The 13,032-nt window shown below is 43.5% G+C and overlaps 1 protein-coding gene across 1 annotated transcript; it reads left to right on the top strand.

Annotated features, from left to right (window-relative positions):
- The first annotated feature begins 976 nt into the window (after positions 1–976).
- Positions 977–1,954, top strand: LOC133917872 (BTB/POZ and MATH domain-containing protein 2-like). The gene has a single exon (XM_062361702.1). The coding sequence runs from the start codon at positions 977–979 to the stop codon at positions 1,952–1,954; it is 978 nt and encodes a 325-aa protein (XP_062217686.1).
- The last annotated feature ends 11,078 nt before the right edge of the window (positions 1,955–13,032 follow it).

Below are 13,032 nucleotides of genomic sequence, written 5' to 3'. Positions count from 1 at the left end.
CGAGCCCTTGGAAGGATTCACAGTTGAAAAATTGGCTGACAAGTTCTCGAGAAAAAATAGATCAGCTACGGAAGCATTATAGAACAATTTTGCTTTTTCTCCTGCCCATGAGTTTTTGAAGGACAATATTACAAGAATTTAGACGTGTGATATGGTAGATACATGTGCCCTTATTCCGTGAATAAGCAGTGTGGTTTTTGCATATGTCTGACGGCCGGAGAATATCGCTCAGCGCCTCAGCTATCGCTTCTGTTAGGCTTGTCTGACGTTGGGTACACCTGAAATAAACAAAAAATCACTTGCTTACTGAGGGGTTCTTGAACAGAATCATATTTGCTCGCTGATCAATTTTACTCATGTGCTCATACTATCTCATTTGCTACTTAAAAAATTAGAGGTATTCCGTATAAATATTACATAATCAAAATAAACATTCAACCTAATCAAAATAAACATTCAACCTATCTCAGAATCTAGTATGTCAAATAATTATTAGTTTTACTATCTAACTTTTTAAAATTTATAATTTCAAAACTGCTCTTTAGCATACAAGCTAAAACAAAGGTGCCTTCGACAACGGAAAGGCTCGTGCCCGTTCTCACCCTCCATACTCGTAGGACTCAAACGAACAGAAAACAACTACTATAACAAAACAGAAAACAAAAGAAAGGGGAAAAAAAGAAGAAAATGGTTTCCTTGCCTTCGTCGCCGTATCCTTGAGCGCCGCCGCCACCACCTTCGCCGGCCAAGGTCCGATCGCCTCCACCACCTCCTCCGCTCGCTCGCTCTCTCTCTCTCTCTCTCTCTCTCTCTCTCTCTCTCTCTCTCTCTCTCTCCACTTCCGGTTTTGAGATGTGCATTTCTTATTCGCTGTCAGATCAACATTACAGGGTCTAGGGCACGCGCTTGCCGCCGCCGTCGTGTCGATTCTTTCCCCTCCGGCCATCCTCGCCGTAGATATCCGGCGCCTCACCGTATGCCGACGTCACAGACAGTTTCGACGTGCGTCCCGGAGGCGGAGCAGGGCACGCACGTGTTCGACATCTTCGGGTACAGCCAGCACAGGGGCATTGGCGCCGGCAATCCCATGATATCCGGCAAGTTCTATGTCGGAGGGCCTAAGTGGCACGTTCTCTTCTACCCTGATGGGTTCAGCTCCAGCATCGAGAGATACCAAAATTGCATCTCAGTCGGACTCGCGCTCGCATCCGAAAATGTCAAGGTGAGGGCGTCCTACGAGCTGCAACTGGTCGACCAGAGCACCGGGTTGCGGGTCCCGGTGTACAAGGCCGCGCTGAGGGTATTCATCCGTGATGATGATAGCAGCTGGTTTACTATGCTTTTGCAAAAACGGAGCGTCTTCGAAACGTCGACCTACCTTCGGGACGATCACGTCACAATCAAATGCATTGTCACTGTTATCAAAGAACCAATGATGCCCAAAACCAAACCTTTTCCTGAAATTGAGGTGCTGCCGTCTAACATCACAGAGCATTTTGCCAAGCGGTTGGAAGAAAACGAGGGAGTGAACGTCAATTTCAGTGTAGGAGAGAATTTCACAGTACACAAGATCGTGCTCGCTGCGCGGTCAACTGTCTTCAAAGCAAAGCTCTATGGGCCTATGAGGGAGGCAGGAACATCGCCCATAACCATCAAAGATGTGCAACCTGATGTTTTCAAGGCCCTGCTACATTCCATCTATACAGAAACATTGCCTCCCATGGATGATCTGGAGGGAGATGATCACAGTGAAATGATTTGTCGCTTGCTTGTGGGAACCACGTTGGCTTTAGCTGATCAACATCATTGTGACATGCTTAAAGATGCTTGCATTAAATTTATCACCTGTTCAAATGCAGTGGAAGCTGTGGTGTCGACCCAAGGTTACAAGATGCCAAAAAGAACTTGCCCATCTGTTGTAATAGATGCATTGGAGAAATCAACATCATTGTGACATGCTTAAAGATGCTTGCATTAAATTCATCACCTGTTCAAATGCAGTGGAAGCTGTGGTGTCGACCCAAGGTTACAAGATGCTGAAAAGAACTTGCCCATCTGTTGTAATAGATGCATTGGAGAAGATATGTAGGTTTCGTAAAGTATGAGAAGCTCATATTAAGCTGAGTCTGTCAGTGGGAAATTAGTTCTTGATTTAAATGAATAGCTTGCCAGCTTTTGCTAGAGCAGATAATCCTAACTTGGATCTATGGATGAGCAGCTCACTGTTAGATGAAGGTAGGAGAGGTGCAGGTTAGTATAGTTCTTAAGTTATAAGCATGGGATCCTAGTTTTGCTAAATCCTCTCATCCTAAGATACTAATTGTCAATGTAGTCTTTGAGTCCTATAATCCGCTGCTTTTATTTCTTGATGAATGAATATATGAATTGCGGGCTTCTCTGCAAGTTTTATGTTCCCTACATATAAACATTTACCATTTGTCTTCTAAAAAAAATTCTTTATGTGTGCACCGGCCTTTGTCGATTACTTAATATCCATAAAGAGTACATGCACATTATGAAAAACATCGTGTTTTTTTAGAGAATATAGCATCGGCTTGTGGTTGTACTGTTTTCATGAATGGTCGCTTCACGAACTGGTCCTTAATATGGTCTAAACAAGATCACCATCAACCCAACAACAGGGTAATAACCAATTATCCGAAAGCCAACAATTATGAATGCATCCACATGCCAACCAACATACCAACTTGTCCAAATCCTACTTTTCAAGTCAAAACACTTTTATCAAAGTTCATCATTATTAACCAAAACATATTTTTCCTATGCTACTCATGAGTAAGAAAAACTAAGTATTTTCTACCCAGAATATGACAACCAGACTACGGCTACAAATAAGGTTATGGAAAACTAGTAAACTCTAACAATGGGATATCATATTTGACAAGAATGCAATTTGTAAAACAAAACTTTATAAAAAATAAGCGCAAAATATTCAAGGACACTTGCCTTCACTATTGAGTTGCTCAAAATCCCCGAAGTCTTGATTCTGGATGTTCTCAAACGCCTCTACGACAAACTCCTCTACAAGCGAGCAAATAAGTAGCACTAAGAACAAACACTAAATAAAGCAAACACATAAAATAAATACTAGAACAAGCTAGAGCACGATTTTAGGAATATCTGGGTGCAAGAACCACCCAAATCAAAACAACAATGTGAAAACTACGGCTAAACAAAATTTTAATAGACTAAAAATGACAAAACTATTTTTCTAGAATTAAACCTAATTTTTAAAAGGCCTAAAACATTTCTTTAAAATTTTGTAGAATTATTTTATAGCACAAAACTGATTAAAACAATTTTATGAAATTTGTTTGTATTTTTCTGGAAATAAAACTAATTTTATATGCATCAAAACAAATCAAAAGAATTTATTTTATTAAAGAATGCATTTTTAAATGTTATCAGAATGAATATATATTTTCTAAACTATTTTCCAAAATAAAAACAATTATTCTAACCTTAAAACTATTTTTCAAAAATAAAATAGAATTAAAAACATATTAAAACATTTATATAAAGCATTTCCTATTTTCACGAATTATCATGAATTATTTTTCTAAAGGAAAATAGAGTTTATTACGGAATCGCTGACGTCACTGCTGACGTGGATGGCTGACTAGGCTTGGGCTAGCTGACTGGACTACCACGCAGGACAATGACACCTTCGTGGGTGCACATGTGGCACGCTAACGTGGCCAAAAGAGCGGACGAGGCATACATTAAATCGGAGCCACACGATTCTAAACGAAAGGCCGAGATCTACTCAAGACGAAGGGGTATCTACCATCTAATCCTAACCACACGAATGTGATCGGACGGTGGAGGAGCGACCTACATCAGCTCCAGCGAAACAAGCAACTGTGGCGAGCTCGGAAACGGCGGAGAACGGTCGGCGAAGGGTAGAGACGGCGCTGCGACGCTCGAAGGATGACGACGAACGGCGGAGGAGCTTGAGCGGGTGACGGCAAACACGTTTGAGGGCTTGGACGGAGTTGAGGAAGACTGTGCAGACTCAACGACGACGGGGCTACAGCGGTGAAACTCAACGGCGGTTGGTCGTGGAGGATGAGATGCGGACAGAGAACACCGGCACGCACTCGGACAACGTTGGAGAGGTCGTAGGAGCTCGCGGGTGGAGGAAACTCATTGAGGTTTGAGGGCTTGGGTGAGGTGGAGTGCAAAGAAGCTTGACCGAAGGTTTGATTCGGGTTTTATAGCGGGAGGAGGGTGAATTGAATTGACCGGCATGGTCTTAATGCGGTGGCGAGAAATGTGGCTCCGTTTCCTTTTCTCCCATTGATTTCCTTCGCCAAATTGATGTCATGCTACAGTTAGAGGCCGGGAGATTCCATGGGCGTCTTCAATCAGCATTGAAACGGCTTGAATTTGCGCGGGATCAATGGAAATCAAACGGGGCGGGTGATGCAGCTCACGGCAAAGGAAGGAGGGGAATCGGGGAGAGGAGATGGATGACTGATAGGACCCACATGACAGAGAGATCAGAGGAAGGAAGAAACGGGGATGACAAACCTACCCCCCTTAGGATGAATCTCGTCCTCGAGATTCGGATGATCTTCAAACAGTTGGAGAAATTCTACCTTAAGATCTTCTTCTCTTTCCCAAGTAGCTTCCTCCTCAGAATGATGACTCCACTGCACTTTGCACATGCGAATCACTTTCCTTCTGGTAACCCTCTCGGCTATTTCAAGAATCTTGACTAGGTGCTCTAAGTATGTGAGATCTTCTCGAACATCTAATTCCTCCATAGGAAATCATTCTTCGGGAACTCGTAGGTATTTCTTCAATTAAGAGATATGAAAGATATCATGTACATCGAAGAGTTGAGATGGTAACTCCAGTTGATATGCCATTTCTCCTCTTCTGTCTAACACCTTGAACAGTCCAATATATCTAGGTGCTAGTTTTCCCTTGACTTTGAACCTTCGAAGTCCTCTGATAGGTGGGACTTTGAGATACACAAGACCTCCAATTTATCGGCGTAGCTCTTTTGCCTTTGATTGTGTAGTTCTTAGATTATCTCGGATCATTTGGACTTGCTTTTCTGCATTCTGCAATACTTCCGGTCCAAACACTTGACTTTCTCCGGTTTCATTCCAATATAATAGAGTTCTACACTTTCTACCGTACATGATTTCAAATGGATACATTTTGAGACTATCTTGATAATTGTTGTTATAAGAGAATTTTGCATATGGAAGACTCTTATCCCAACTACGTCTATATTTCAGAGCATATGCCCTCAACATATCTTCTAAGATCTAATTTGTTCTTTCTGTCTGTGTCGGTGTATCAGGAACCGGGGGTCCCTGAGTCCGGAGGCCCGGCCGGCCATCCGCCACGTGTCGCCATCCCGCAAGGTCCCTCCTGCGGGGTGAGGAAAATTCAAGTCCCGGGAGAAGGTGCTCGGGGCCACAATCCCCGGTCCCCGAGCACCCCAGTTCCCCGATGATCCGCAGAGTCTAAGTATCGGGAAGAAAGTGCTCGGGGAGGTGCCCGGTCACCCCCGAGCACCCTAGTCCCCCGATGATCAGAAGAGCTAAGTTCCGGGAGAGAGTGCTCGGGGGGTGCGTGCGGCAGCCCCCGAGCGCTCGTCTCCCCGAGGGTCAGTGTGAAAGTGCTCGGGAGAGAGTACTCGGGGTTGCACGTGGTAGCCCCTGAGCACTCGGTTCCTCGAAAGATCTGTGCAAGAGTGCTCGGGAGAGAGTGCTCGGGGCGGCACGTGGCAGCCCCCGAGCACTCGGTTCCCCGAAGGTTCGTGCAAGAGTGCTCGGGAGAAAATGCTCGGGGAGGTAAACAGTGCCCCCGAGCACCCGGTACCCCGAGGGCAAGGATAGGCATTCTCGGGAGAGAGTGCTCGGGGAGGTGAACAGTACCCCCGAGCACTCGGTGCCCCGACGACCCAGAAAGGCCCCCGAGGGGCCCGCCGACGAGGTGTCAATCAGTCAGAGGTCCGAGGTCGCATTTAATGAGCGTGCGTGGCCTGACATCCCCAACTGCTCCCGCCGTAGTGTTAGTCCCTGCCATGCTTTGGCAGAGAGGCGTGGGGCCATTAATTACACGGGTCCCGTCCCGTATCATCCGGTGTGTCTCGGGATAACATCGCCAGGATCAAGGCGTTCCGTCCGCCACCCTGCTGTGGCAGAGGACCAAGACAGGGCGGGCACGCCGGGTTGCTCTGTGGCTGCCCGGTGGGCCCTCTCTACGGCGCCTGTTGCCAGGGTATTTATGGTGACAGGTGACCGGGCGTGCTCCGCGTTTTCCACCCTCCGGTCACTTCACCCAGAAGAAATGATGACGCCTTTCCCAATCATGGCGTCTTGGAACTTGTGCCCCCCTCCTTCCCATTTGGGGCATGTCGCAGCCGGTGAGTGCTTAAAAGGGCCGGCAGCACAGAAGAGAAAGAGAGACCCAAGATACATCCAAGACATCAAAAGAAGCTCGGACAGAGAGAAAAAACAACCCAACAAGCGAACAAGCAATCGAGCGAGAGACCGCAAGCACCGAACACAGAAGCACCAAGAACCGAACCATAGCCCCCGCCCGAGAACAAGGAGTCTCAAGCTCTTAGTTAGACAAATATTCTTGTAACCAGCAACATCCTTGAGGGACTTCCTCAGGACAGTTATTACATCTATACAGGAGTAGGGTATTACGCCCCCGTGCGGCCCGAACCTGTCTAAATTTCCGGTGCATTTACTCCTCTTTGCACTAGATCATCACCCCCATCCACCGGCCGTTGCATTTACTCTCATTCATCTCTCTGACGAACTTATTCAGGATCATCCCCCCGGCCGAATCTCTAAAAAGGGGTCTCTCGGGATCCCTGCGACAGGAGTTAATCCTCCGACAGTCTGGCTATCGGTTTGAGGATGGTATGCTGAGCTAAAGTTTAACTTTGTATCCATGGACTCATGAAGTTTTTGCCAGAATAGCGATGTGAACTGAGTGCCTCGATCTGACACAATCTTCATGGATACGCCATGAAGACAAACAATCCGTGACATATACAGTTCTGCAAGCTGTGCACTTGTATACGTAGTCTTGACTGGGATGAAGTGAGTAACCTTTGTCAAACGATCTACTACCACCCATATTGAATCATAGCCAGACTGGGTGCGAAATAACCCAACGATGAAATCCATAACAATCTCTTCCCATTTCCATTCGGGAACCTTCAACGGTTAAAGTAATCCAGAAGGTCTCCAATGTTCTGTCTTTACTCTCTGACAGGTGTCACATAGAGCTACATATTCCACGACATCACGCTTCATGCCATACCACCAATAGCGTGCTTTTAAATCTTGGTACATCTTGGTACTGCCTAGATGGATGGAGTAGGCTGACTCGTGGGCCTTCTTCAGAATTATATCCTTAAGCTCTTTTTTATCCGGTACGCAAATGCGCTTTCCAAACCATATGATACCTTGATCATCCTCAGAAAATCCAGGGGCTTTGCCTTCCTTTATATTTTTCTTGATCTCTTTGATTTTCTCATCTTCCAGTTGTCCTTTACGGATATTGAAAGTGCATCTAGGCTCCTATATGAGTTTTGGATAATTGATGACAAACAATTAAGGGACTAATGAGTTTAATGAGGTTTTGGACAGATATTAGTCCCATTGAAGAAGTAAAATGACGTTGGCATCCCTCAAAAAGAAAATAGAAGCGACATATAGTTACTCAATAGATTTAAATGTATTTTATTTTTGAATTTGAGTATAGGTGCACCGTATCAAGAGGGATGCATTTAGATTGACTTGAAGTTGTCTCGATTCTCAAATAACTCTTTTAGACCAAAGATGAGAGACACATATCACCCCACGAACACCGAATGATTTAAAAGTTATGTCGGGACTCGGATATTCCGGGCTGACCCGGATACTCCGGGTGACCAGAGTCTCCGGACAGTGCTTTGGCAGGAGGTTCTCGGTTTGTGGTTGGAGTTCAACCCGGAGTTTCCAAGTTGGCCCGGACACTCCGGGTGACCGAAGTCTATGGACTATACTCCGGTAGATAGTATTGGTTAGAGCCTAAAAGTTTTACCCAGAGTCTCTGGGTTGACCCAGATACTCTGGGTTCTGTGTTCATCCGGACCCTCCGGGTTGGGTTCCGGACAGACTCGTGGTTGTCCGATAAGTGCCAACCCAGAGTCTTCAGGTTGACCCAGATACTTCGGATCTGTATAAAATGTACTATAACAGCTAGTTTTAGAGGCTGGGTTTAAATACCTCCTCATCCTCCTCCTTCATTTGCTGCTGAACCAATTCGAGACAAAATCCTTCAAAGCTTCTTTAGAGCCCTCCCACTCCTCTAGTGCATTAAATATTGCAAGGATTTGAGAGTTGGGATTGGAACAATGTGATTGAGTGCTAGTGAGCAAAATTCCATTGTTTGAGCACTTAGGGTCTTCATCAAGCCGTCAACTCGCGTTCTTTACTCTTGGAGTTTGAATGTCCTAGACGGCTAGGCGTCACTCGGTGAGCACCCAAGCTTGCGGAGTGCCCTGAGAAGTTTGTGAAGGTCATCCTCGCTTCTGCAAGGAAAGAGGAAAGTTAAGTAAGCCCCGACCTCAATCTTTGTGGTCGCTCGGTGAGGATAAGGGTTGAGAGAGACTCGGCTCTTTGTGAGCACCTCAACAAAGACGTAGGATCGTTCAATCCAAACTTCGGAAAACAAATTCGTGTCTCATTTGATTTCTTGAGTAAAAGAACTTTCCTCAATCTACGTGATTATGTGTTTCTAGCTGCAGGTGATCCTTTGAAAAGCTTTCATACATTCTTAGGAACATGTGGTAATACGTGACATCAAGTAGATTTACATAGAATTTCATAGCCTTCGATTTCCTGTTTCATCCGAACTATCCAGGTAGAACCCGGAACCTCTGGACCGAGAGTATCCGGGTTGACCCGGATTATCCGGACAGTTTAATCCACTACAAAGTTTTAAATTTCAGGAAACGCCTATTCTTCACCTAGGCGACATCTCGTACATTTAATTGGTATCAGAGCCGAACCTACTTCAAGGCTCCACCGCTTGGAGGATTGGAAGATGTTGACATCCGGGGAAAAGAGTCCGAAAGGTGCGGGAAGTCCGAAGGATGACATTTCGACATCGGGCAATGGTAAAGGGAAGGGAGTAGCAATTGAGTTCAATTATGACAAATTAAATGCATCTAATTCTTATATATCCGTGTCATCTGGGCGTGCATAGTATTTTGATGGTACACATTATGCTGCTTGGAGACACAAAATAAAATTGCATTTAATTTCTCTTCATCCAAGTATTTGGAAGATTGTTTGCACAGGTTGTGATTTGCCGAATGAAGATAAAGAGTTCACTCCCGAACAAGAGCAAAGCATACATCGCAATGCATAGACCGTAAGTGTATTGCTTGACGCCTTGAGCCCTGAGGAGTTCAATAAGGTGGACAGGCTTGAGGAGACCAAAACAATATGGGACACACTCCAAATCACACATGAAGGCACCACAAATGTGAGAGAGTTCAAGATAGAGTTGCTTGAGGGTAAATTGGGAAGATTTCTGATGGATGATGATGAAACCCCTCAAGAAATGTATGATCGCATGATGGTGTTGGTGAACAAAATTAGAGGACTTGGAAGAGAAGAGCTAGATGATCACAAGGTGGTGAGAAGATTGCTAAGAGCTTTTGCACCAAGAAACCCCACCTTGGTGACTCTTATCTGAGAAACAAGAGATTACAAGAGGCTCACACAAAGCGATGTGCTCGGAAGAATGCTTGCTTATGAGCTCATGGAGGAGGAAGCAAATGAAGTCAAGAATCTTGTCAAGTAAAACTCCACCTTCAAGAACAAAGAAGTAGCATTCAAGGCAAGCAAGAGCAAGCAAGTTGAAGAATCAAACTCGAGTGAAGATGAGAGCTCAGAAGATGAATAAATAGCCTTCTTTGTGAGAAAGTTCAAGAAATTCATGAAGAAGGGTGGCTATAGCAAGTACAAGAGAGATATACCCAAAAGAAGAACATCCAAGAGAACTTGCTATGAGTGTGGCGAAGTTGACCACTTCATCGCCGAGTGCCCTAACAAGAAGAAGAGCAAGGACAAGAAAGAAAAGAAGAACAAACTTTTCAAGAAGGACAAATACAAGACCCACAAGAAAAATACTCGGGTCAAGCCCACATCGGCGAAGAGTGGGATTCTAACTCCAACTCTGACTCTGATGATGAAGGAGTCACCACCAACGCTATTCTCTCCTCTACACCGATAACTTTTTGGTGACATGAGCAAAGATAGCACTCCCAAGTGTCTCATGGCTAAAGGATGCAAGGTAAAATCACAATCCAAGCTCCTAGATAGTGATAGTGACAGTGATAGTTGTTGTGAAAGCATGCTTAAAGGTCTTAGTAAAAATATCATATCTAAAATAAAAGAACTAATAGAAACAATAGAGAGTCAAGAGGAATTCTCGAGAAACAAGAGGACTTGCTCATCCTTGAAAAGGAGAGAAACCTTGAACTCAAGGAGCTCTTTACTAAAGCAAAGGAGAAGGTTGAGGAGTTGACCAAACAATTAAGCTTGGCCAATGAATTCATTGCTAGTCTTGAGAGTAGGAATGTTACACTTCAAAAGAATTTCAAATGTGTGGATGAATCTCATAAAACTCTTGAGGTGCAATTTGATGTTCTCAAGAATAGTACTCCCACATCTAATGATACAACCTCATTCGCTATTGCTTCTACTAGTAATGGTTGTTCTCGTTGCTACAATGTTGATATAAATGCTTGTACTACTAATGTTCAATCTTTGCAAGCATTGCTAAAGGAAAATGAGAGGCTAAATGCCTTGGTCAAGTATGGATGCATCAAGACATACCAATCCAAAGATGCATTATATAAGACCATTGAAGCTAAGGATAATAAGCAAAAGAGAGGTCTTAGTTTTGACATGCATACAAGCAAGTCAAATGAGAGTGTGATGATAAATGGCAAAGAGTGCCTTAAGTTTGACAAGGAAAATGGAAAATCACATGCTCACACAACACAACTCAAGCAACCCAAAGGCTATGCGCCTTAAGCAACCTTTTATGCATCTTATATTTTGAAGAGGAACTACCGTGGTAAAGTGACTGCTTTATATGTTGGTGCCCACACAAAGGATCGAGTTGTCAAAAGGAGTGTGTGTGTGTGCTAAAGTGCTTGTGACTAACATGAAAGGACCCAAGAAAATTTGGGTAACTAAAACAAGAGCTTAACTTGTTTTGTAAGCATATCCTCCGGTGGATCAAGTTGGGTGCTCGATAGTAGATGTACAAATCATATGACCGGAGAGGAGAGCATGTTTTCCTCATTTGAAGAAAATGGAGAACAACATGAAAATATTATCTTTGGAGATGATGGAAAAGGAGAGGTAATTGGTCTAGGTAAAATTGTTATTTCCAATGATTATTCTTTCTCAAATATCTTGTTAGTTAAATCTCTTAGCTACAATTTGTTGTCTGTATCATAATTTTGTGAAATATGCTACAATTGTCTGTTTACTAATGAGGGTGTGACCGTCTCTAGAAGGGAAAAATCCTCAATAGCTTTCACTGGTCGGTTGAAGGGTAAACTTTATCTCATTGATTTTTCAACGGATGAAGTGAGACCTAAGACTTGCTTGATTGTTAAGTTTAGTATGAGTTGGCTATGGCATCGCCGACTAGCCTATATTGGTATGAGAAATTTATCTAAACTTTTAAGGGGGAGCACATCTTAAGACTAACAAATATTTCTTTTGAGAAAGATAGAATTTATAGTGCATGTCAAGCGGGTAAGCAAGTTGGAGCTCCTCACCCCGTCAAGAATGTGATGATGACCACAAGGCCATTGGAGCTTCTTCACATGGATTTGTTTGGACCAATCTCCTACATAAGCATTTGCGGTGACAAACATGATTTGGTTATTGTTGATGACTATTCTCGTTTCACTTGGATGTTCTTTTGCATGATAAGAGTGAAACACAAGTCATATTTAAGAAATTTGTGAGAAGTGCTCAAAATTAATTTGATGTGATGATCAAAAGGGTGAGAAGTGATAACGGAAGCGAATTCAAAAATACATAAGTTGAAGTATTTCTTGATGAAGAAGGGATCAAGCATGAGTTCTCGGCACCTTACTCCCTTCAACAAAATAGGATTGTCGAGAGGAAGAATAGGACTCTCATAGAGTCGGTAAGGACCATGCTTGATAAGTACAAGATTTCGGATCAATTTTGGGCGTAGGCCATCAATACCGCATTCCATGCCATCAACCGCTTATATCTCCATAAAATCTTAAAGAAGACCGCTTATGAGCTTCTAAGCGGTAACAAACCTAATGTTTCATATTTTAGGTTTTTTGGTAGAAAATGCTTTATTCTAAATAAGAAGGCAAAAGGCTCTAAGTTTGCTCCTAAAGTAGATGAAGGTTTCTTACTTGGCTATGGATCAAATGTCTACGCTTACCATGTTTTCAACAAAACCACTTGTTGTGTTGAAATCGCGTGTGACGTGACATTTAATGAATCTAACGGCTCCCAAGTGGAGCAAGTTGATTTTAGTATTTTAGGTGATGAAGAAATTCCAAAGGAAGCAATCAAGAACATGACAATAGGTGAAATCAAGCATCAAGAGCCCCAAGAGCATAAGTGGCCAATAATGATCAAGTTGATCCATCTTCATCAACTCAAGTGGAGCCATCTACGTCAAGTCAAGATCAAAATAAGGCACATGATGACTCCAACAAATTGCTTGATAATGTTGAAGTGGATGACATTCAACCCTAATCAATCTCAAGTGCCACATCCAAGAGTCCATCAAAACATTCAAAGAGATCACCCGGTTGACAATATCCTCGGTGGTATAAAAAAGGGGTAACCACTCATTCTAGAATTGCAAATTTTTATGAATATTACTCTTTTGTTTCCTCCTTGGAACCATTGAAGGTGCAAGATACACTTGGTGATCCGGATTGGGTGGTAGCCATACAAGAAG

The sequence above is a fragment of the Phragmites australis genome, chromosome 5 (assembly GCF_958298935.1).
Source record: "Phragmites australis chromosome 5, lpPhrAust1.1, whole genome shotgun sequence".
Lineage (NCBI taxonomy): Eukaryota > Viridiplantae > Streptophyta > Magnoliopsida > Poales > Poaceae > Phragmites > Phragmites australis.
This window is presented reverse-complemented; position numbering and strand designations above follow the sequence as displayed.